We start from the raw sequence: 21,874 nt of genomic DNA on the forward strand, positions 1-21,874 counted from the left end.
AAGTGTATACGTGAATTATAGTGAATGCTCAAGGATGTGTGCAGCTAACTCTCATATGTTCAGATGACAGAGCAATAGATGATGGATGATAGGGAGGGAGGGAGGGAGGGAGGGAAAGAAATAGCAATGTGACAGCAAGTTAAAGTTGGTGGACTGAGCTATCAGGGGAGGGGGGTCAGGGTATGATGGAGTTCTGTGTATGGGGCTAGTGTTGTTTTTGCAACTGTTCATATAACTTTGAATTTATTTCAAAATGAAAAAAAAATGTATTTAAGGTCAGGAGAACTTAAGTTCAAGGTTCTGAGTAAATACCACTCAAATCTCAGAATTCTGAAATGGAAAACTCTAAACAGCCAAAAGAAGTAGTTACAATTGGAGTTGGAAAATAAAAGTGGCAATGAATAATTCTGACTTTATTCTATACTGAAAATGAAATGGCTAGAATGTCAATGAATAACATCAATATCACACCAAATCATTGTAGCAAGGCAAAAAGAACAAGGGACTAAATTTGAGCACAGGTTCAAATCCCAGCTTTTATGTTATATTATTTTGAGAAAGTAATCTCTCTGAGCCTGTCATTTCATCCGTAAAATAAGAATCCCACCTAGTTTGAAAGGCTATTGTGAGGTTTAAAGAACACAACATACACAACAAAGTGCTTATTATGCAGTAGGAATAAAATAGAAAGCAGCTAATTACACTGAAAATTATTTGCAAGAAGGAAACAGGCTTCATTTTGGGTAGAAAAATCCTAAGTGTGCCATTGCACAAGTACTGAGAAGAGAGACGGAAGGACATAAAAAGAAGGAAAGAAAGGAACCAGATAGATTAACATTCTTCTTTCAGCACAGGCAACTCCTTCAGCCAACACTTAACCCAGACCTGACTCCTAAAGACTCTTTAATACATTTCTAAATCATGCCAATTGTACTGCAAACTACACTTAGAAGCAGTGGGAACTTAGCTTATAAATCATTACAGTCATCAGCAATCCATAACCAGCAAAAGAGAAGAACAAAACAGAAGTAGAATGAGGATAAGAGAGAATAAAAAGAGAAGGAAAGGAAATTAAAGGGAATAAATAATAATCCAAAATAAATTTTTTGCAACCAAGGCAACTGCATCTAGCTAGCTATCAGTGTGCCCAACTCCAGAAATTCTCAGTGTCTTTGCTCTCTGAATTGGGAAATGGCAATGACCCAAGAGGGAAAAATTCCTTATTGCTAAATGTTCTGAGAAATACAAATTTGGGAAGCCACATAACAATTAAGCACAGTATTCAATCTATATAACCATTTTCATTCTGTTCTAAGAATTCCTTTCCCTTAAAGATTTTCATGGAAGTTTTCCTCAGGGAAGATTTATTTTGCATTGTAAGGTCTCTCTTACTACATACACTATTTTATTACATTGCTATTTGCTCAGATTTAGGCTACCGTTTGTTGGCTAAAGTCCATTTTCAGTCTCTACATAATACAAACAATTATTCAGGCAAATTGAATATTTTTGCAGATTGAACATATTAATGGAAGGAACATATTAGTGCTATTGTGTTGTACAGAGAAATTACAGAGCCTCAAGAACAACAGATTTTCTGCCTCATTTCTGATTACATCTCTATATTTACAGTTCAGCCATACTAAAGCACACTATTCACTGATGCCAGACAGATCCTTGTAAACCTTGTTCATGTTCTTCCTTCTACTTCAAATGTTTTCCCACTTCCTTGCCTCATCAGAAATCTTGTATTTTGTCCAGCTCAAGCATTATTGCTTTCTTAACACCTTCCATAATTTCCTTCAAGAAGAATTCATTACTGCTTACATGCCTGCTTCTGCTTTGATACAAAGTCACTGAGGCATGAGAGTCATGTCTAACTCACACTTCAGACTCTATAAGCATGGCTGCTGTGCAGTTATCAACATATAGTACATAAATTCTGTGAAGGAATAGGTTCCTTCCTATAGGTTAGGGAGGTGAGGGGAGCCAAACAATGCTCTTGATTTTGATTACTATTTTATTGACAGTTAAAATGTAAGTTTTATCTATTCCCTACTTACTTGACCAACAGATACTCGTTTGGGAGGTCTCCCTCTTCGTCTGCTGGCAGGACTGAAGAAAAATGTGGGTGGATCATCAGGGAAGAAATAAGAAAAATCTTGTTCTGCTATTTTATATGTTGAAAGAGATGATGCCTTCGTTAAAAAAGACAAAGGAACAGTAATAACACATTAAAATCGCACAGATATTCTCTAACCATGTCATATGACCACTGTTACTGATCAGGTCAAAAACACTGGAATGTCATGCATTATTGGGTGGTGATATACATTTTAGTTGGTTACTCAATCCTTTATAAAACTATATATTTAATCAGCTGTATCAAGAAAGAAAACCACCATTCAAAGGGTTGCTTTACCATAAAATACTTCAAGAATGCTTCTACAGTTTCTTGAATTCATTACTTTTTTGCATGAGATTTTCTATGTAAATAATCAATATATTTGACATCAAAAAGTCCACTGTATTAACCCAAAATATTTTTCTAAACCATTTCCCAGCTGCTAAGCATTTAGATTTTTCCACTAGTTTGGGGAGATAACTTAATATATAAAATTTTAAAGTTGGTCTGGAAAAAGCAGAAATATTGAGAAATTCCTGTCAAATTTCAACTCAAAATTTAAGTTCAGAGAAGTCAACGTCATTTTGCCAGAAATGATATGTTTATAGGAAAATTACTAACTACTTTTGTAGTTTGAGTTCCTCTCCTTTTATTTTGTATTCTGTACATTTTATTTTGATAAGCAGCTCTGAGGAATTTTTTTTTTCTTTTTTTGCCTAACGGCCAAGTTCATTTCCCTCAAAGAAAATGTGCCATTTACAGAAATATCTGTAGAGACATGTGTAAGAAAAGAATGATAGAAAACTTTAAATTATTAACAAAATAGGAATACTAACTACTGGGAATTCAATTATCTGTATACTAATTTTGTTTTTGATAGAATATAACTTCTAACAACTAAAAATCATTATCAGTTTTAGCCATCATAATGAATCAAGAAGGCATCATGATTTTACGTTGAAATAGAAAGCATATGGGTGGTTTCTTCTCAAAAGAGGTCAAATAAGCTTTAATGCATTAATTGCCAAGGTTCCTAATTCACACACACCCACATCTTTGTGGACTTGTGGGTACTCCAAACAACCGCCTGCATTCATCAACACTGGGTATCAAACTTTTTGTTGTTTTGGTACGTGTGGGCTTGCAAATGTATGTGTTAAGTATACCAGAATATCTATTAACAATCGTTTATTATACTCTAAGGTGAAAAATATTTATTGACTTCTTTTCATGTTTACTGACCACTTATTTTCCTTGTTGAAATACTTACTTATGTTCTTCACCCTTTTCTTCCTACTGATTGTTCTTGCTCAGTAATGTGTAAAAGATCTTGTTTACAACTACATATACAACTATTCATATAGTCACTGCCTGCCTGCCAAGTGACTACCAAGAGACTGACTGCCACTGTTCCATCACCGTTCTATCACAAGTATCCAAATCATTAAAAAAAAAACTTTAAACATCATTTTACACGGCTACCTGATATTCATTGCTATAAACAGAGCATAATTTAAGCTTCTCCCTGGTATCAAGACAAATACATGAGTATGCTCACATCTTTAAAAAACTATTTCTTCCAGACGACTCTTAGAAGTAGATGGCAAGTTAAAAGTAATTCATGTTTGAAGGTCTTTGATGCATTAGTAAGCAATTTTACAGAAAATATATCACCCATCAGATGATAAGGCATTTTGGGGTTTTGTTTTTTCAATACTTTTCTATTTCACAGAATAAGTTTTGATATCTTGACTTGTATTTCTTTACTGATGAATTTGAACATTTCCTCAGACTTTTTTTCCACTCATAAGTTTTCGAATTTTGATCATGTCAATTTGTCCATTTTTCTACTGGAGTACTAATGGAGTTTTCTAATTGATTTGAGCTCTTCATGTATTCACTGAAGAGTTCATTGTATTTTTCCCCCAGCACTTGCCTTTGAAATTTGTTCACGACATTTTTAAGCCTACCTAAGTCTATACTGTCAAATCAATCTCATCCCTGGTGTTTCTTTTCTATTGTTCCTCCTAAGTACTTCAACATTGAATACCATTAAGATTTGTTTCATTTTATTTCTTTTTTTGGAGTTCAATCTAACTTCTATTTTTCCAAATGGTTAACACGTGTCCCATCTTAACTTATTAATTAAACAATCCATCTTGTTCCTAGAGAACTAAAACACTACTTTTCACATATAGAAAACTATTTTTCCATTTTTTTTCTTTTGATGTAAATTATATACAACGAAATGCACAAATACTAAGCATACATTAGCTGATGTATGACAAACATATATCTCTGAACTCGTTCTATTGCTTTTTAACATAATGTTTCCCTATGCCGAGTTAAATATTTCCCTTTTTGAAAAATTAATTTTACTTTTACCACTTAACTTTTTACTTAATGTACAATGTGAAAAGTCTTTAAATTTGATTTTTTTTCTTCTTAATGGCTATGAATATAATATAATCTATCTACTTAGTACTGGTCTATGATGCTTTTTTTAAATCATATATTGTTCTCCAAACTAGTATGACCTGTTTTAGCATTGTTCTTTGAGTCTACCTATTATTTGTGAGCCAAAGCCACCCTATTAGAAAGCTACAGTTGCCCCAACCCCATCCCCAATTTTTCTTCTTCCGACTATTCACACCTCTCCTGGTTAATCATTTTTAAAAGGAATAAAACAGTGGGTGTTAAGAAAGTCACCTAGGAATTCTAGCAATTGCAAAGAGAGTACTTAATCGAATAGTAAATATAAAGAAAACTGCCAAAAATTGGCCCTGGATAAGAAGAGAATTATTTTCAACCATCTTTGAAATTAACATTTCTGCAATGTTATAACTTTGCAACACTATCTGTTTCTTTCTTTTTCCCTTCCTTCCAACAAATAATTCCACCATTCTGATTACCTTAATTTTAATGACTCCATCTTGTGGTTCACAGTGTTGCTTCAGAAAAAGCTTTAGTTTATCACGAGAAAATAGGTGTTTTCTCCGACTATTGGGGGAAAGGAAGAGAAACAGGAAAAGGTGAAGAAATCAGACCAAACTCCATAATCTCTGTAAATTCATAACCTCAATTTCAAGCCTAGGAAACTGAGAACATTTTAGTTTCTAATGATATTTATATAGAAGCTACGAGAAATTTTATACCAAAGTATTTATGTAGAAAGTTATAGATCTACTTGAGTGGGTAGATTATAATAGATTTTATAAAATTAGATAACTATCCCTACAAATATAAAAATTCTTTTAAAAATTAAAACCAGTAAACTACCAGATAGCACAAAATACTAAGTTAATCAACATCCAAGTGGATACTGTAAGCAGAGTTGAACACTGCTTTATCAAATTTTAAAACCTCAAATGGTAGTAATGAATTAGTGGTATTGAAATTAAAGAATTACAATTATTAAGATTCTAAAAACATACTATTTTGGATTCTACCTTGCCTCCAAATCCAAAGACAGCAACCACAACATTAAGAAACACCTCTAACAAAACAAACATAATAAAATAATACCCAATAAGTTTTGGAAAGATTACAGAAAGAAAGTAAATGTTTTAACTGAATTCAAAACATTCCTTTCAGCAAAAAGCCATGTCACAAGCTACCACGGGTGAATAAACAATGAGTTTTTGAGAAGTGGTCCTCCCCAAAATGTATATTCTTTTCCTAGAATAAAAATTCCACAAGAATAAAAAAATAAAAAATAAACACAAAAAATCCCACAAAATTCCTCAAGATTAAGAAATCTCTCTGGTTCACTGCTGTATCCCAGCACCATACCAGTAGCTGGTAAAGAAAAGGTAATTATTTGTTGACTTCTGAATAAATATACTAGTCCTTGAGAACTGCACTGTCCAATATGGTAGCTACTAGCTACATGTGTTATTTAAAATTAAATTACTTAAAAATCAACAAAATTAAAAATTCAGTTCCTCACCCTCACTAGCCACATTTTAAGTGTTAAATAGCCACACGCTATTGGCTGCCGTACTAGACAGCACATATAACATTTCCATCATGGCACAAAGTTCTATTAGTCAGCGTTATTCTAGAATATCAAGTCTTCTTTATTAAAGAAATATTACCATCTCTTTATTAAAGGAATAGTGATAGTTTTTAATGCTAACAAAGAGATACCAATCATTTAAGTCTTCTCATATCAAGAATAACTTTCTCACCTTCTAATGTTTGGCTCACCAATTAAGGATGAAATAAGTTAATAAGACTGTAATCAGAGCCTAGCAGAATAATTGTATTTAAAATATAAATAAAAAAGTAAATAGAAAATTTGAAATTATTAAATATGGAATTATATCAAGAAAATGTACTGAACAAAAGGCAAAACAAAAGACAAAAATCAACTGTGAGTAGGAGAACATTTGTAGTCTCAACCATGCTACTCATTAGTCTACAAACAGAAAAAATTTATAAATTTGAATAGTCCATGAGCATTACTTTGGGAATACTAACTTTCAACATACAGTAAAATGTAAAATGCTCCAGAGACCTTAAACTAATGATGGGTCTCAAGAAACCCAAACAAACAAAAACACCCAAAAAAAGCAAAAAACCTACTCACATCTTAATATAACTACAGAAAGTGATATAATCTGGTTCAGCATTTACTTAAAACTTATATTACAATCATCACTTTTCTTTAGATGCATGAGTATATATGGGGTGACAGGGATGAGAGAATAAGTAAAAATTATTTTATATCAAACAAAATGTAAGATGGATTCCTTGGTGGTAAGTTGATAGTTGACTGATAATATCAACTACCTTTCTTAAGGTCAACTTCCTTTCATATGCATACCTAACCCCAACAGGCAGTAATAGGGATATTTCCTAAAATATATCTATGTAACCGAAGTCACTTTAATATATTAATCGAAATCTCCCTCTCCTTTCATTAGCTTCAATAGGAATTTTTAAAAGACACTCATTTTTTTCAGAGGCTGATCACATGTTTGTGGCTAATGAATAAAATACTACAAATCTGTCATATTTGTAAGCACCATCAGATTTCTCAGCTCTGAAAATTGAGTTCTCTGACAAGAAGTCCTTCCTAAATAGGGTCGTTCTTATTTCTTTAGATGTGAAGACTGTTTGGGGTTAGTTACTAATCTAAGCAAAGGACTCATGGAGTCCATTAGATTCATTTTATCAGTCTGTGAGTATATAAATGTATATTTATTTTAAAAAGGGGATCAATCACTTGCAATACTAACCATTTGGTTCTACATCAAAACTTAATCTAACATAGGTAAATTACTATTCTGCTTTAAACTACCAGAGAGGACACTGAGTTTTACCTGATTTGTGTTGCTTTAACAATAGCAGACTCATACAATTCTTTTTTAGTGGGTTGCACCTTATACTTGAATAACAAGGGATCAATTGCATCTTTTTTCTCCCTAAAAAGAGGGAAAAGACATAAATTGGTTAATAATTTCTTTGGAAATGTGAAATTTTAAATGGAAACCTACTTTTAAGAATATACTGTAATAGAATCTTAAGCATTTTTATTTTAACTAGGTTTTTATAAGATACCCCCTCGTATCACCATTCTACTGGGTAAAACTGTAGAGGGCACTATTTTATTTTTTTTTTTAGGCAGATGCATTACTCAGTCAATAAATTTTCCTTGGATGGAGAAATTAACTAGAGATGAATAAACCGCAGAGTACCTAATTTAGGTTATATAAATGTGTTAAAACAAAACAAAACAAAACAAAAAGCTTGTGGTTTTGCTTTAAAACTTTCTTCTTCATAGCTATTTATTTTAAGAGCAAAAGTAGAGATATGCAGTTTACTTTGTTTTAAGAATTGGTAAAAGGACTACATATTTAAGCCCCACCTTTGCTGACTTCTCATCTTTTCTTCCCTTGGAGGGTGTATTCATTCATTCATTCATTTAGTCAATCAATAGTTAATCAACAGTTAATACAATGTGACAGATACTGCTCTAAACAATGGAGATTCAGTAGTGAACAAAATAGAAAATCCCTTCCTTACATTCTAATGGGGGAGATATAGGCAAACAAAAAAATACAACAGGATTGGTGACATGTGCAATGAAGGGGAGAGAGAGAAAGAACAGTGTGGAGGGCTACTATTTCATATAGGGTGATCCCTGATAAATTGCTAGGTAGGTTTTCCAAAAGAAGTGGACATTTAAGCAGAGATCTGAAAAAAATGAAGAAGCAAACAATGAGAACTTTTTCAGGAAACGAGCTTAGAGAGAAAAGTATACAAAGGTTCTAAGGTAGAAGCATCCCTAGTTTGCGTAAGAATCAGAAAGAACAAGGAGACAAAAGAAGAAGATTCAGAAAGGCAGCAGCAGGGCCAGATTATATAGAGCTTTATAGGTCATCACTAGGACTTTCAAATAGGCCATCAGTAGGGCCACTGGAAGATTTCAAATAATGGAGTAATAATGATTTAACTTAGACTTCAGAAGGATCACCCTTACTGCTATGTGGAGAACAAACTATGGGTCAAGAGTGCAAACAGGGAGACCATTTAGAAAACTAAAGCAATAACGTACACGAGAACCGATGGCAGTATACACTAAAATGTAGTGGTGACAGTTGAGAGAATTGGTTGGATTCTGGAAATGTTGCCTCTGTAAATCACGAGTATATGTGAAGAGGATGTAAGCAGAGATTATAAAGAGGAGAAGCACTGGGAGATGAGAATAAGCTGTAGTCAAAGTGATATAAATACAGTACACTTAAGGCTGGTGTGAGGTGGGTTTCAACACAAAAAAAAGATAAATGAGACATTCACACAAAAATACATATTTACATGTAAAGCATTAAATTCCAAGGTGGAGGGCCAAGAATCAAGTATGTTTACATGAAAACTCAGGATACATATAAATCAGGAGATATATTTAAACATTCAACTCATCCTTACTATATGGAATACAGTCTAAAATTTTCTATTATATTAAAGTTCATTATTAAATTAATTCTACAGTCGACAAATGGGACCCAAACCTGCAATCTGAAAAGCACAAAATTCTGTATAGAATAAAATCATCCGTGGATTCTTTCGAAAGAAGTACAATTACTGGAGATCAACAGAAACTGTTTCTTATAATATGGATTAACCTATAAAATACGAATTTCAAGGGTAATATTTTTAAAAAACTCTTCATTTTAATAATTCTCCTCCCTTGCTTCCCAAAGTCTAGTACTAAATAGGTGAAACAGTAAGATGAATCTAGCGATCTCAACCATGACTGTGACACCATTAATAGACTGATTTTGTAAGTACAGATCCCTTTTAGTTCTACAATAACACATTATACTCAAATATTACATTTATAGAAATCAGATCACTATTTAGAACAAAACTTTTTCTTTTATAAATGTATCACCTACATCTTTCAATATGCCTTGTTATATATATAAGTTTTAATTCAACTTTTATCAGAATGAAAATTGTTTTTGCTATCTATGGACAGAATTTGATAATAAGTAATAAAAAAATTTTCTAAATCAGCACAACAGAAATAACAAAAAACAAAAGTACACTTTCAACATAAAGGTTTCTTTTAAGAGAGACAATCAAGTTATGTTGCTACATCTATTCTGCAATAACAATCTACCAAATGATTAAGCTTTCAGCACAGATGGTTACTTATGGTGGTATGTTTCTTAGAAATTTAAAATGCTCACCTTATTTTTATCCATTTGCACATAAGAACTACTATTAGCAAAACAAATAGGTCTACTTCTTTAAAAATAACACCCAGACTCCATAATTTTACTAACAATTAGGTTATCATGAGTCAGATTTTATTTCATGAAATGATTCAGTGCTTATAATATTTTGAAACTAAATACATATTTCTCAAGAGGTTCTTAAACTAATTAGTTTTCCCATGTGCTTCTACAAATCACCACCAGGATTACTGGATATTACAAAAGTGTTTGTTATTTGTGTACTGTGCCGGTTTGAATGTATTATGTCCCCCAGAAAAAGCCATATTCTTTGATGCAATCTTGTGGGGCAGACATATTAGTGGGGATTAAGTTGGAACATTTGGATTAGGCTGTTTGCATGGAAATGCACCCCACCCAACTGTAGGTGATAACTCTGATGAGATAATTTCCATGGAGGTGTGGCCCCACCCATTCAGGGTGGGCTTTGTTCAGTGGAGCCACATAAATGAGCTGACAGAGGGAACTCAGTGCAGCTGAGTGACATTCTGAAGAGGAGCTACAGCCAAGAGGGACACTTTGAAGAAAGCATAGGAGCTGCAGATGAGAGACAGTTTGAAGATGGCCGTTGAAAGCAGACTCTTGCTCCGGAGAAGCTAAGAGAGGACAAATAACCCAAGAGCAACTAAGAGTGACATTTTTGAGGAACTGCAGCCTAGAGAGGAACGTCCTGGGAGAAAGCCATTTTGAAACCAGAACTTTGGAGCAGACGCCAGCCACGTGCCTTGCCAGCTAACAGAGGTTTTCCAGACACCACTGGCCATCCTCCAGTGAAGGTCCCCAATTGTTGATGTATTACCTTGGACACTGTATGGCCTTAAGACTATAACTGTGTAACCAAATAAACCCCCTTTTATAAAAGCCAATCCATCTCTGGTGTTTTGCATTCTGGTGACATTAGCAAACTAGAACATGTACAATTTTCACGCCAGGATAGTACTTTTATAATGTAACTATTATCTGCTTAGAGATGGGTCCACTGTAAAGAACAGCTAAGAGACAGCTCTACTGATCCTAAATTTTTACAGCCTAAGTCACAATAACAGAGTACTTTATTTTTTTTTTTTTTTTTTTAAATCATCATTTTATTGAGATATATTCACATACCACGCAGTCATACAAAACAAATTGTACTTTCGATCGTTTACAGTACCATTACATAGTTGTACATTCATCACCTAAATCAATCCCTGACACCTTCATTAGCACACACACAAAAATAACAAGAATAATAATTAGAGTGAAAAAGAGCAATTGAAGTAAAAAAGAACACTGGGTACCTTTGTCTGTTTGTTTCCTTCCCCTACTTTTCTACACATCCATCCATAAACTAGACAAAGTGGTGTTTGGTCCTTATGGCTTTCCCAATCCCATTGTCACCCCTCATAAGCTACATTTTTATACAACTGTCTTCGAGATTCATGGGTTCTGGGTTGTAGTTTGATAGTTTCAGGTATCCACCACCAGCTACCCCAATAACAGAGTACTTTATATGATTTGGAAAGTGTCCTTTATCTAATAATCTGAACTGTCACAAACAGCGTATTTAGTTTCTTATATAAATCCTAAAAACACTAAAACTCACCATACTTGGCACACCTCGCTACTAAAAACAGCTAATATTTTAGTCAGGACTGTCTATCAATATAGCTCAGTTTTCAGAGAATTTGTGACTGCTGATGAACTTCACTGTTTGGCTGTTACATTAAGAAGGAAAACCTGTATCAAGTAATTACATAGATTGTGGTTTTCACCAATTGTGAAGATTTTCACATATATTTTCTTTAAATCTATTAGCAACTTTTGAAGGAAAGCCTGGACATAAGTGTAACATTATTAAACCCATTGCTGGAGTGTATACATTAAGAGAAATGAATAATTCTAAATTTAAGGTATCATTATAAAATCTACACAAAGTACCTCAGTAGTTATAATATTAAAGAAATTAGCCTCATCTAATTCTAAAGTATATTTAGATACATGTATCAAAGACTGTCATACCTCTCAGGGTAAATAGCTGAGGGAGAAAATGACCTCAAATCTTTAGTATGGAGTCCAATTCTGTCAAAAGTATTTGAATTTCTGCAAGAGTGTTAGGCTCTCTAGGAGTCAGAAACTGCAAAGCTGGGTCCAAGGCTGCTATGTATACATGGAGTAGGCTTTGTGATGAGAAGGAAAAGCAGTAATTCTCTCATATAGTCTCTTCCTTAAGTTTAGTTTAAGAAGCATATGTTAAGGTATTAATTCCAATCCTTAAATAACATCTGCTACCCAAAACCTTGACCACTGTCCACCAACAAAAGCTGACCTATAATGGTAAATGTGTAGTTACTGCTTAGCTCAGTCAGATTCTGCAGTCAATGGCCAGACTGATAAGTGAGCTAGTAATATGTTTGGAGCAAATGCAATTTTATAAAAAGTCAAGCCTTTAACCTCCTACTTTCACTAATGTGGCATTTGGCTTTGAAAAAAATAATCCAAATCTCCTCCAACTGCATCAAAATAGTGAATTTTAAAAAGACTGGTGGTCATTTTGAGCACCTAAACTCAATTTCAAATGTGCTACCTTAATACATCTTGCAGACATATGAGCTATGTGCTGCTGGGCAAATTTTCTCTGACCTTCCATTTTTCCTCAGTGTAATAAGAATAACGATACTGAGGAATAAATAAGGCAACATATGTGACTCCTGTTATACAGCATAACTCAGAAAATTTCCAATGACTATTTGTTCCATTCTTCTCTCAACCTACCTAACTAAAACATGAAGAAATCCAGATTATTTTGTTTAGGGAGAGGAACAACCTAGATATAAATAAATTTCTTACAAACTTAAGTTAGGAAATCAATGCAAATAACTCGACAGAGTAAGTGCCCAAAGACAGGACTGTTTTTCACCATTCACAGTCTCTAATGATCTCATGACACAGCAATAGCAATCTATAAACAACAAGACATTTTATGTTGCTGATGTATAGTGAAAGCTCAGATTCTTTAAGAGAATCATAAACAAGCAGGTTAAAAGTAGCTGTGAATAAAATAATTCACCAGTGTACTCACTTTTCCCACTTCCAGGGTCTATCCTAAATATCTACGTTCAAGGGATAAGGCATAGCCCATTTAGACAGGAAATTACAATCGATTACTCCTATGGCCAAATTAAATTATACTTTGTGATGAGCTTGTTATAACTGGAATACAAATAGATTCACCAATGGCAATCTTCCTTTAAACATTACATACAACAGGCAAAATATTTACTACTACTAATTGGAATTCTGAATTAACTTGCTTTACACTTAGGGTATCTCATGTTCAAATATAAAAGGAAGGGTATCTCATGTTCAAATATAAAAGGAAGAAAAAGGGCATTTGTGAGCTGAATGATTAAGTCTAAGAATCTAGACATTCTTCATTTCAAAGCACTTTATGGCACCTAAACGAGTTAGAAGGGTATATTAAAAGTTACTACAAAATAGCCTTAAATGATAACAATCATTTTAAAATGCAAAAATTCAGATAACTATATGCTTATCATACTTAAACATCAATTTTTTAAAAAATATGTTTTAAAAATATCTTTCATATACAAAATCTGTGTTTAATCCTTCAAGGCTAGGTTTATTTTAATATCTTGAATTAAAGTTTTCCAAAGGCATTCCAATAAACTGAGCATAACTGAGTTTTATTTTTCTATTTATTATCAAGAACTAATACTAGCATTTATACTTCTATCTATACCTATGTGACTCATCTGATTTATAACTAACTCCAATTAAGGGTTACAATCTTTGACATAGTCCAAACAAAACACATGGACTACTGTCAGAGCTACTAAAGGACACACACTAACTACGATGATACCACTAATTTTGCATTCTAAGCCCTGTATTCAACAAGAGACAAGTGACCTATTATTGATTTTTCTGCTTAATAGAAGCAACTCAAGAAAAAAGGATATGCACCAAAGGACTTATTATATAGGACCATGTTATTCACTCATCTAGCAATCCTTTATTCTAACAGGCAATGTGCTACCTAGATGACCTTATGCAAAGCCAACTAAACTTTCAAAGATTCAGGTTCTTCCTTGTTAAATAAGGATGACCACACTCTTCCAGGAAAGTAAAAAAACACATATAAAGACTTAGCACAGTGCCTGGTCACAATATTTCAAGTCAGACAAAATGAGAACTTAAACTACCAGGTTCTGTGGGACAAAATTTGATGGTCTCTGGCATATTAGGAACAGAGGAGATATAGTTAAGAATAGCTTCTGGTCCCTTATTTGAATATTATGATACTGTTTACTAAAAATAGGGAAGAAAGAAGAGAGAACATTTAAAAATTTGAGATGCTGAAAAGGCACTGGGGAAACAGAATGAAGCAGTGAAGATTAAGAATAGCTATTATGGAGAACAGAAGAGGGAGCTGAGCTAAAACATGGAGGGATTTTAATCAGTTGCTGACTCAGCTGAGATTTTAAACTACATGTAGACAGTGCTTATCTACCTAAGATAACTTTTTTCTCCAAAGGACTTAGCTAACATAAACTGCCAATGACTGGATTTTAGAATGTAACAAAGTTTCTTTACTATATACAACATACATTAAGTATTAATAAAGTACAGAATGAATACTCCCAAGTAAATAGACATATAAATATATTTGAATGAGTTAGCTAACTATATACAACATACAGTAAGTATTAATAAAGTACAGAATGAATATTCCCAAGTAAATAGATGTATAAATATATTTGAATGAGTTAGCTAACTATATACAACATACAGTAAGTATTAATAAAGTACAGAATGAATATTCCCAAGTAAATAGATGTATAAATATATTTGAATGAGTCAGCTAACTATATACAACATACAGTAAGTATTAATAAAGTACAGAATGAATATTCCCAAGTAAATAGATGTATAAATATATTTGAATGAGTTAGCTTCAACTGGTCTCAAGCAGTTAACTATATCCCCTTTCTCCTGATCCAGTTTTGAAAATTCTAGTATCTGTTCATCAATGAGATTGTTTAAATGGGTAGTAAGCACATCACAGTATCAAAGGGAGAAAGGGAAAGAAAAATTTCAAAGGCATATCGTTAGTCAATCTGATAACCTATTAAAAAATTCGTAACAATCACTTACCCATTTTGAAAAGAAATGTTTTGTGTTTCTGAATCATCACTATCACTGATGATAATAGTTTCTCCATCTACATTGCTGACATGTCCATTAGCAAAACCATTTTGATGGGATGGAGGGAGGACTTCCAAAATCCTACATTGCAACCTAAAATAAAATGATACATTTAAAAATGCAAATCATTTGATATTTGAAGTTTTACAACCAAACATTTCAGAGACATCTAATTATTTTGAAAAATTGAAAAGCTATTTTGTTTTGTAGAAACTATGACCAATTTATGAACCAATTCAATAAAAAAAATCTGTAACATCGAATTTAAATAAAGGTGAGAAAATTTAAAACCATACAGAACTATTTTAAAGGTCAACTTATCAAGATTCTTAGCAACTATATTCTTAACTGTTTAGAATCAAATATTAGCGTAATACCTTTTTCAAGCGTATAATATTTTAAATTCTGAAATTCTGTCTGTCTATAACCTTTTTACTCTCACTATAACTTTTTGGTTTTGGACACAAGTTTATTTATTAAACTCTTAATATTTTATAATATTGGTTAAATTTTGACACCTCTCTTCAAACATGATTAATAAAGGAGCTGGGTAGGGAATTTATTTTTTTATTGAGATATATTCACACACCATAGAATCCATCCAAAGTATACAATCAATGGTTCGCAGTATCATCACATTGTTGCGCTTTCATTGCCACAATCAATTTTAGAACATTTTCATTACTCAAAAGAAAAAAGAAAACCCCAAGCTTCCCATACTCCTTATCCCCTCTCCTCCCCATTATTGAGCCCTAGTGTTGGTGTGGTTTATTTGTTACTGTGGATGAAAGGTTAAGGTATTACTGTTAACTCTAGTCCATAGTTTGCAATAGGTACATTTTTTCCCCATTTATCATTCTATTAACTCCTTGCAATAGTGTCATATATTTGTTCTAGTTCATGAAAGAACTTTTTAATATTTACAATGTTAATCACAGTCATCGTCCACCACAAGATTCCCTGTATTATACATTCCCATGTTTTAACCTCTAGCTTTACTTCTGGTGACATATATGACTCTAAACTTCCCCTTTCAACCACATTCACACACAATACAGCACTGTTAATCATATTCACAGTAACATGCTACCATCAGGTCTATCCATTTCCAAACGTTAACTTCAGCCTAGTTAAATATTCTGCACATACTAAGCAACTGATCCCCATTCTCTACTCTCATTCTATCTCCTGTTAACCTATATTCTAGATTTTATGTCTATGAGTTTCAACATAATGTCCTCAAGGTTCATCCCTATTGTCATGTGCTTCAGGACTTCATTCCTTCTTACTGCTGAATAATATTCCATCACATGTATATACCACTTTTGTTTATCCATTCATTGGTTGATGGACACTAGAGTTGCTTCCATCTTCTGACAATTGTGAATAATATTAAGAACATCAGTGTGCAAGCCTCTTGTTTGTGTCCCTGCTTTCAGATCTTCTGGATATATAATGAACAGTGGAATTGCTAGATTGTAAGGCAATTCTATACTTAGCCATCTGAATTTCCACTTTGGAAGAAGGTCTATTCCTGTCTTTTGCCCATTTTTAAATTCAGTTGTTTCTTTTTGTTGTAAGATTTCTTTATATATTCTGGACATCAAACTCTTATCAGATATGTGGTTTCCAAATATTTTCTCCCACTGAGTCAGTTGTCTTTCCACCCTTTTAACAAAGTTCTTTGAAAAGCACAGTAGTACTCAATTTTGAGGACGTCCCATTTATCTATTTTTTTCTTTGCTTATGCTTTGGATGTAAGGTCTAAGAAACTACCTCCTATCACTAGATTTTGAAGATGTTTCCCAACATTTTCTTCTAGGAGTTTTATGGTACTGGTTCTTATATATTTAGGCCTTTGATCCATTTTGAGTTAATTTTTGTATAAGGTGTGACACAGGGTTCCTCTTTCATTCTTTTGGATATGGATATCTAGTCCTCCCAGCACATTTATTGAAAAGACTGATCCCAGTTGAGTAGAACTGGGAGCCTTGTCAAAAATCAATTGACCATGAATGGACATTTGCACACTGGTGTTTGTGGAGGCCTCCCAGCACATTTACTGAAAAGACTGTTTGATCCCAGCTGAGTAGAATTGGGAGCCTTGTCAAAAATCAATTGACCAAGAATGGACATCTGCACACTGGTGTTTGTGGAGGCAGTACTCACGATTTGCAATGGGTGGAGGTGGCCTAAGGGTACACCGACTGAGGAACGGAATGGTGAACTATGGTGTATGCATACAATGGAATACTGAGCAGCTACGATGAGTGAAGCCAAGAGACACACAACAAGGTGAATGGATCCTGTAGACAGCCTTTTGAGTGAAGTATGCCAGAAACAAAGGCAAACACTATAATGCCTCACCAATATGGACTAACTACAATGTGTAAACTCAGAATTGAATCTTAGAGCACAGTCTAAGAGGGGAACAATTATTGTAATGGTCCCTAGATTGTAAGCTCTTATAGCAGTCAAATCTATTCCTGAATTGTAACAGCTATCTCCAAACTCTGAGATGCTGATCCCTTTGTGTATAATCTGATTGGTCTGTGGAACATTGGGTATCTGTGTGACACGTGAAACTGAGAGCTGGAGCTCGACAGATATGAATGTCAGTATTAACACATACAGCAACTGTTAAAAAAAAAAAAAAAAGCTGAAAAAGAGCCCAGACTTCAATTAAAGATATGAATGAAGCAGATCTGGTTAAGACTAGGGCAAATCGGGCCAAAGGGTAAGGGTTGAAACTGACTGTGTGTTAAAACTTCAACTTCCATGTGAGACCAAGAGAAGTGATGTTTATTTGGTGTAGGATCTACATTTTCTAAACAATATAACTGCTACAGTAAATTTGTTCAAACACCAAAATTACATGGAACTTTGAATAGGAAGTGAAATATGGTAGGTTTGTATAGGTTAGAGTGAAACAGCAACACATCCCAAAGTAATTTGGGCGTAGAATAAAAACATATATGCAGGGACCCTTGAAGAGCTGGGGGAAAACACGAAAGTGTTGGGCTTCCTCACCTGGATCGTTGCTGATGTTCTCACAAACATTGAGGACTGACAGCTTGGTATGCTGAGCCCTCTATCTTGGGGCTTGCCCCTATGAAGCTTCTTGCTGTAAAGGAGAGGCTAAACCAGTTTATATTTATGCCTAAGAGTTTCCCCCTGAGTGGCTCTTTGTTGCTCAGATGTGGCCCTCTCTCTCTAACTAAGCCACCTCGGCAGGTGATCTCACTGCCCTCCCCACTACGTGGGACCTGACTCCCAGGGGTGTGAATCTCCCTGGCAAAGCAGGATATGACTCCTGGGGATGAATCTGGACCAGGCACTGTGGTATTGAGAAAATCTTCTTGACAAAAAGGGGGACACGAAATGGAACGAAATAAAGCTTCAGTGGCTGAGAGAGATTTCAATGGAATCGAGAGGTCACTCTGGTGACATTCGGATGCACTATACAGACAACACTTTTTAGATTTTAATATATTGGAATAGCTAGAAGTAAATACCTGAAACTATCAGACTCCAACCCAGTAGCCTTAACTGTTGAAGATGATTGTATAACAATGTCGCTTACAAGGGGTGACAGTGTAACTGTGAAAACCTTGTGGATCGCACTCCCTTTATTCAGTATATGGATGGTTGAGTAGAAAAATGGGGACAAAAACTAAATGAAAAATAGGGTGGGATGGGGGGTGATTTGGGCGTTTTTATTTTTTATTCTTATTCTGATTCTTTCTGGTGTAAGGAAAATGTTCAAAAATAGATTGGGTTGATGAATGCATAACTGTATGATGGTACTGTAAACAGCTGACTATACACGATAGATGATTGTATGGTATATGAATATATCTCAGTAAAACTGAATTTAATTAAAAAAACAATTCAAGACAAAAAAAAATCAATTAACCATAGCTCTGAGGGTCTATTTTTGAACTCTGAATTTGATTCCATTGATCAATATGTCTCTCCTTATGCAAGTAACATGCTGTTTAGACCACTGTGGCTTTATAATAGGCTTTAAAGTCAGGAAGTGTTAGTCCTCCCACATCACTCTTCTTTTTCAAGAAGTTTTTGGCTATTTGAGGCTCCATACCCTTCCAAATAAATTTGATAATCAGTTTTTCCAGTTCTATGAAGTAGGCTGTTGGAATTTTTTTTTTTAATTCAGTTTTATTGAGATATATTCACATACCATATAATCATCTATGGTGTACAATCAACTGTTCACAGTACCATCTTATAGTTATGCATTCATCACCCCAATCTATTTTTGAACATTTTCCTTACACCAGAAACAATTAGAATAAGAATAAAAAATCAAAATAAAAAAAGAACACCCAAATCATCCCCCACATCCCATCCCATTTTTCTATTCATCCATCCATACACTGGATAAAGGGAGTGCAATCCACAAGGTTTTCACAGTTACACCGTCACCCCTTGTAAGCTACATTGTTATACACTCGTCTTTGAGAGTCAAGGCAACTGGATTGGAGTTTGGTAGTTTCAGGTATTTACTTCTAGCTACTCCAATACATTAAAACCTAAGAGGTGTTATTATATAGTACGTAATAATATCCACCAGAGTGACCGCTCAACTCCATTTGAAATCTCTCTCAGCCACTGAAGCTTTATTTTGTTTCATTTTGCATCCCCCTTTTGGTCAAGAAGATGTTCTCAATCCCATGCTGCCGGGTCCAGATTCATCCCTGGGAGTCATATCCTGCTTTGCCAGGGAGATTTACACCCCTGGGAGTCAGGTCCCACGTAGGGGAGGAGGGCAGCAAGGTCAGCCACAAAGGTGGCTTAGTTAGAGAGAGAGGGCCACATGTGAGCAACAAAGAGGCACTCGGGGAGACTCTTAGGCACAATTATAAGCAGGTTTAGTCTGTTGGCATTTTGATTGGTATTACCTTGAATCCATAGATCAAATTGGGTAGAACTGACATCTTAACATTTAGCCTTCCAATCCATGAACACAGAATGTCTTTCCATTTATTTAGGTATTCTTTGATTTCTTTTAGCAATTTTTTAAAATTCAGTTTTATTGAAATATATTCACATACCATACAATCATCCATGGTGTACAATCAACTGTTCACAGTACCATCATATAGTTATGCATTCATCACCCCAATCTATTTTTGAACATTTTCCTTACACCAGAAAAAATAAGAGTAAAAAATAAAAGTAAAAAAGAACACCCAAATCATCCCCCATCCCACCCTATTTGTCATTTAGTTTTTGCCCCATTTTTCTACTCATCCATCCATACACTAGATAAAGGGAGTGTGATCCACAAGGTTTTCACAATCACACTGTCACCCCTTATAATCTACATTATTACATAATTGTCTTCAGGAGTCCAGACTGCTGGGTTGGAGTTTGGTAGTTTCAGGTATTTACTTCTAGCTATTCCAATACATTAAAACCTAAGAGGTGTTATCTATATAGTGCATAAGAATGTCCACCAGAGTGACCTCTTGACTCCACTTGAAATCTCTCAGTCACTGAAAGTATTTCATCTCATTTTGCATCCTCCTTTTGGTCAAGAAGATATTCTAAATCCCACGACTCCCACATTCATCCCCGGGAGTCATATCCTGCATGGTCAGGGAGATTTACACCCCTGGGAGTCAGGTCCCTGATAGGCGAGATGGCAGTGAGTTCACCTGTCGAGGTGGCTCAGTTAGAGAGAGAGAGAGGGCCACATCTGAGCAACAAAGAGGTACTCAGGGGGAGACTGCTAGTCACAATTATATGCAAGTTTAGCCTCTCCTTTGCAGTAATGAGCTTCATAAGGGCAAGTCCCACGATAGAGGGCTCAGCACATCAAACCACCAGTCCCAATGTTTGTGACAACATCAACACCAGTCCAGGTGAGGAAGTCCAACACTTCTGCACCTTCCCCCAGCTCCTCGGGGTGGGGTGGGGGGGGGCTGTAAATATATTTTTTATTCTCTACCCAAATTACTTTGGGATGTGTCACTATTTCACTCTAACCTCTACTAACCTACCGTATCTCACTTCCTATTCAAAGTTGCATGTAATTGTGGTGTTTGAACAAACTGACTGTCGAGTTATAACTGTTAAGAAAATATAGATCCTGCACCAAATAGACATCTCTTCCCTTGGTCTCTCATGGAAGCTGAAGTTTTAAAACACAGTCAGTTTCGACCTTTACCCTTTGGCCCAGTTTGCCCTAGTATTAACCAGATCTGCTTCATTTATATCACTAATTGAAGCCTAGGATCTTTTTCAGCTTTTTTTTTTTTTTTTTAACAGTTGCTGTATGCACTAATACTGACATTCATATCTGCCAATTAGCAATGTTTTGTAGTTTTCTGTGTACAGTCCTTTACATCCTTGGTTAAGTTCATTCCTAGTTATCTGCTTCTTTTAGCTGCTATTATAAATGGAATTTTTGTCTTGATTACCTCCTCAGGTAACTCGGTACTAGTGTATAGTAACACTACTGATTTTTGTGTGCTGATCTTGTATCCCGCCACTGTACTGAACTTATTGGCTATGGTAGCTTTGTCGTCGTTTTCTGGGGGGGAACTTTCTAAATATAGGATCATGTCATCTGCAAACAGTGACAGTTTTACACCTTCCTTTCTGATTTGGATGCCTCTCATATCTTTTTCTTCCCTAAATGCTCTAGGTAGAACTTGTAGCACAATGCTGAATAACAGTGGTGACAGTGGGCATCCTTGTCTTGTTCCCGATATTCCGGGTAAAGCTTTCGGTCTCTCACCATTGGGTAAGATATTAGCTGTTGTTTTTC

At 34.7% G+C, this 21,874-nt stretch overlaps 1 protein-coding gene across 1 annotated transcript in view; it reads right to left on the minus strand.

Annotated features, from left to right (window-relative positions):
• BAZ1A (bromodomain adjacent to zinc finger domain 1A) overlaps positions 1-21,874 on the minus strand; it is a 107,139-nt gene that overhangs the window by 36,703 nt on the left and 48,562 nt on the right. Inside the window, exons 3-6 of the mRNA XM_037834808.1 lie at positions 15,028-15,171; positions 7,453-7,554; positions 5,038-5,125; positions 2,064-2,198 (exon numbers count right to left, since the gene is read on the minus strand). Of these exons, the coding sequence (XP_037690736.1) occupies positions 2,064-2,198; positions 5,038-5,125; positions 7,453-7,554; positions 15,028-15,171 (469 nt within the window). The remainder of the gene's footprint in view (positions 1-2,063; positions 2,199-5,037; positions 5,126-7,452; positions 7,555-15,027; positions 15,172-21,874) is intronic.

This window comes from Choloepus didactylus, chromosome 4 (assembly GCF_015220235.1).
Source record: "Choloepus didactylus isolate mChoDid1 chromosome 4, mChoDid1.pri, whole genome shotgun sequence".
Taxonomy (NCBI): Eukaryota; Metazoa; Chordata; class Mammalia; order Pilosa; family Megalonychidae; genus Choloepus; species Choloepus didactylus.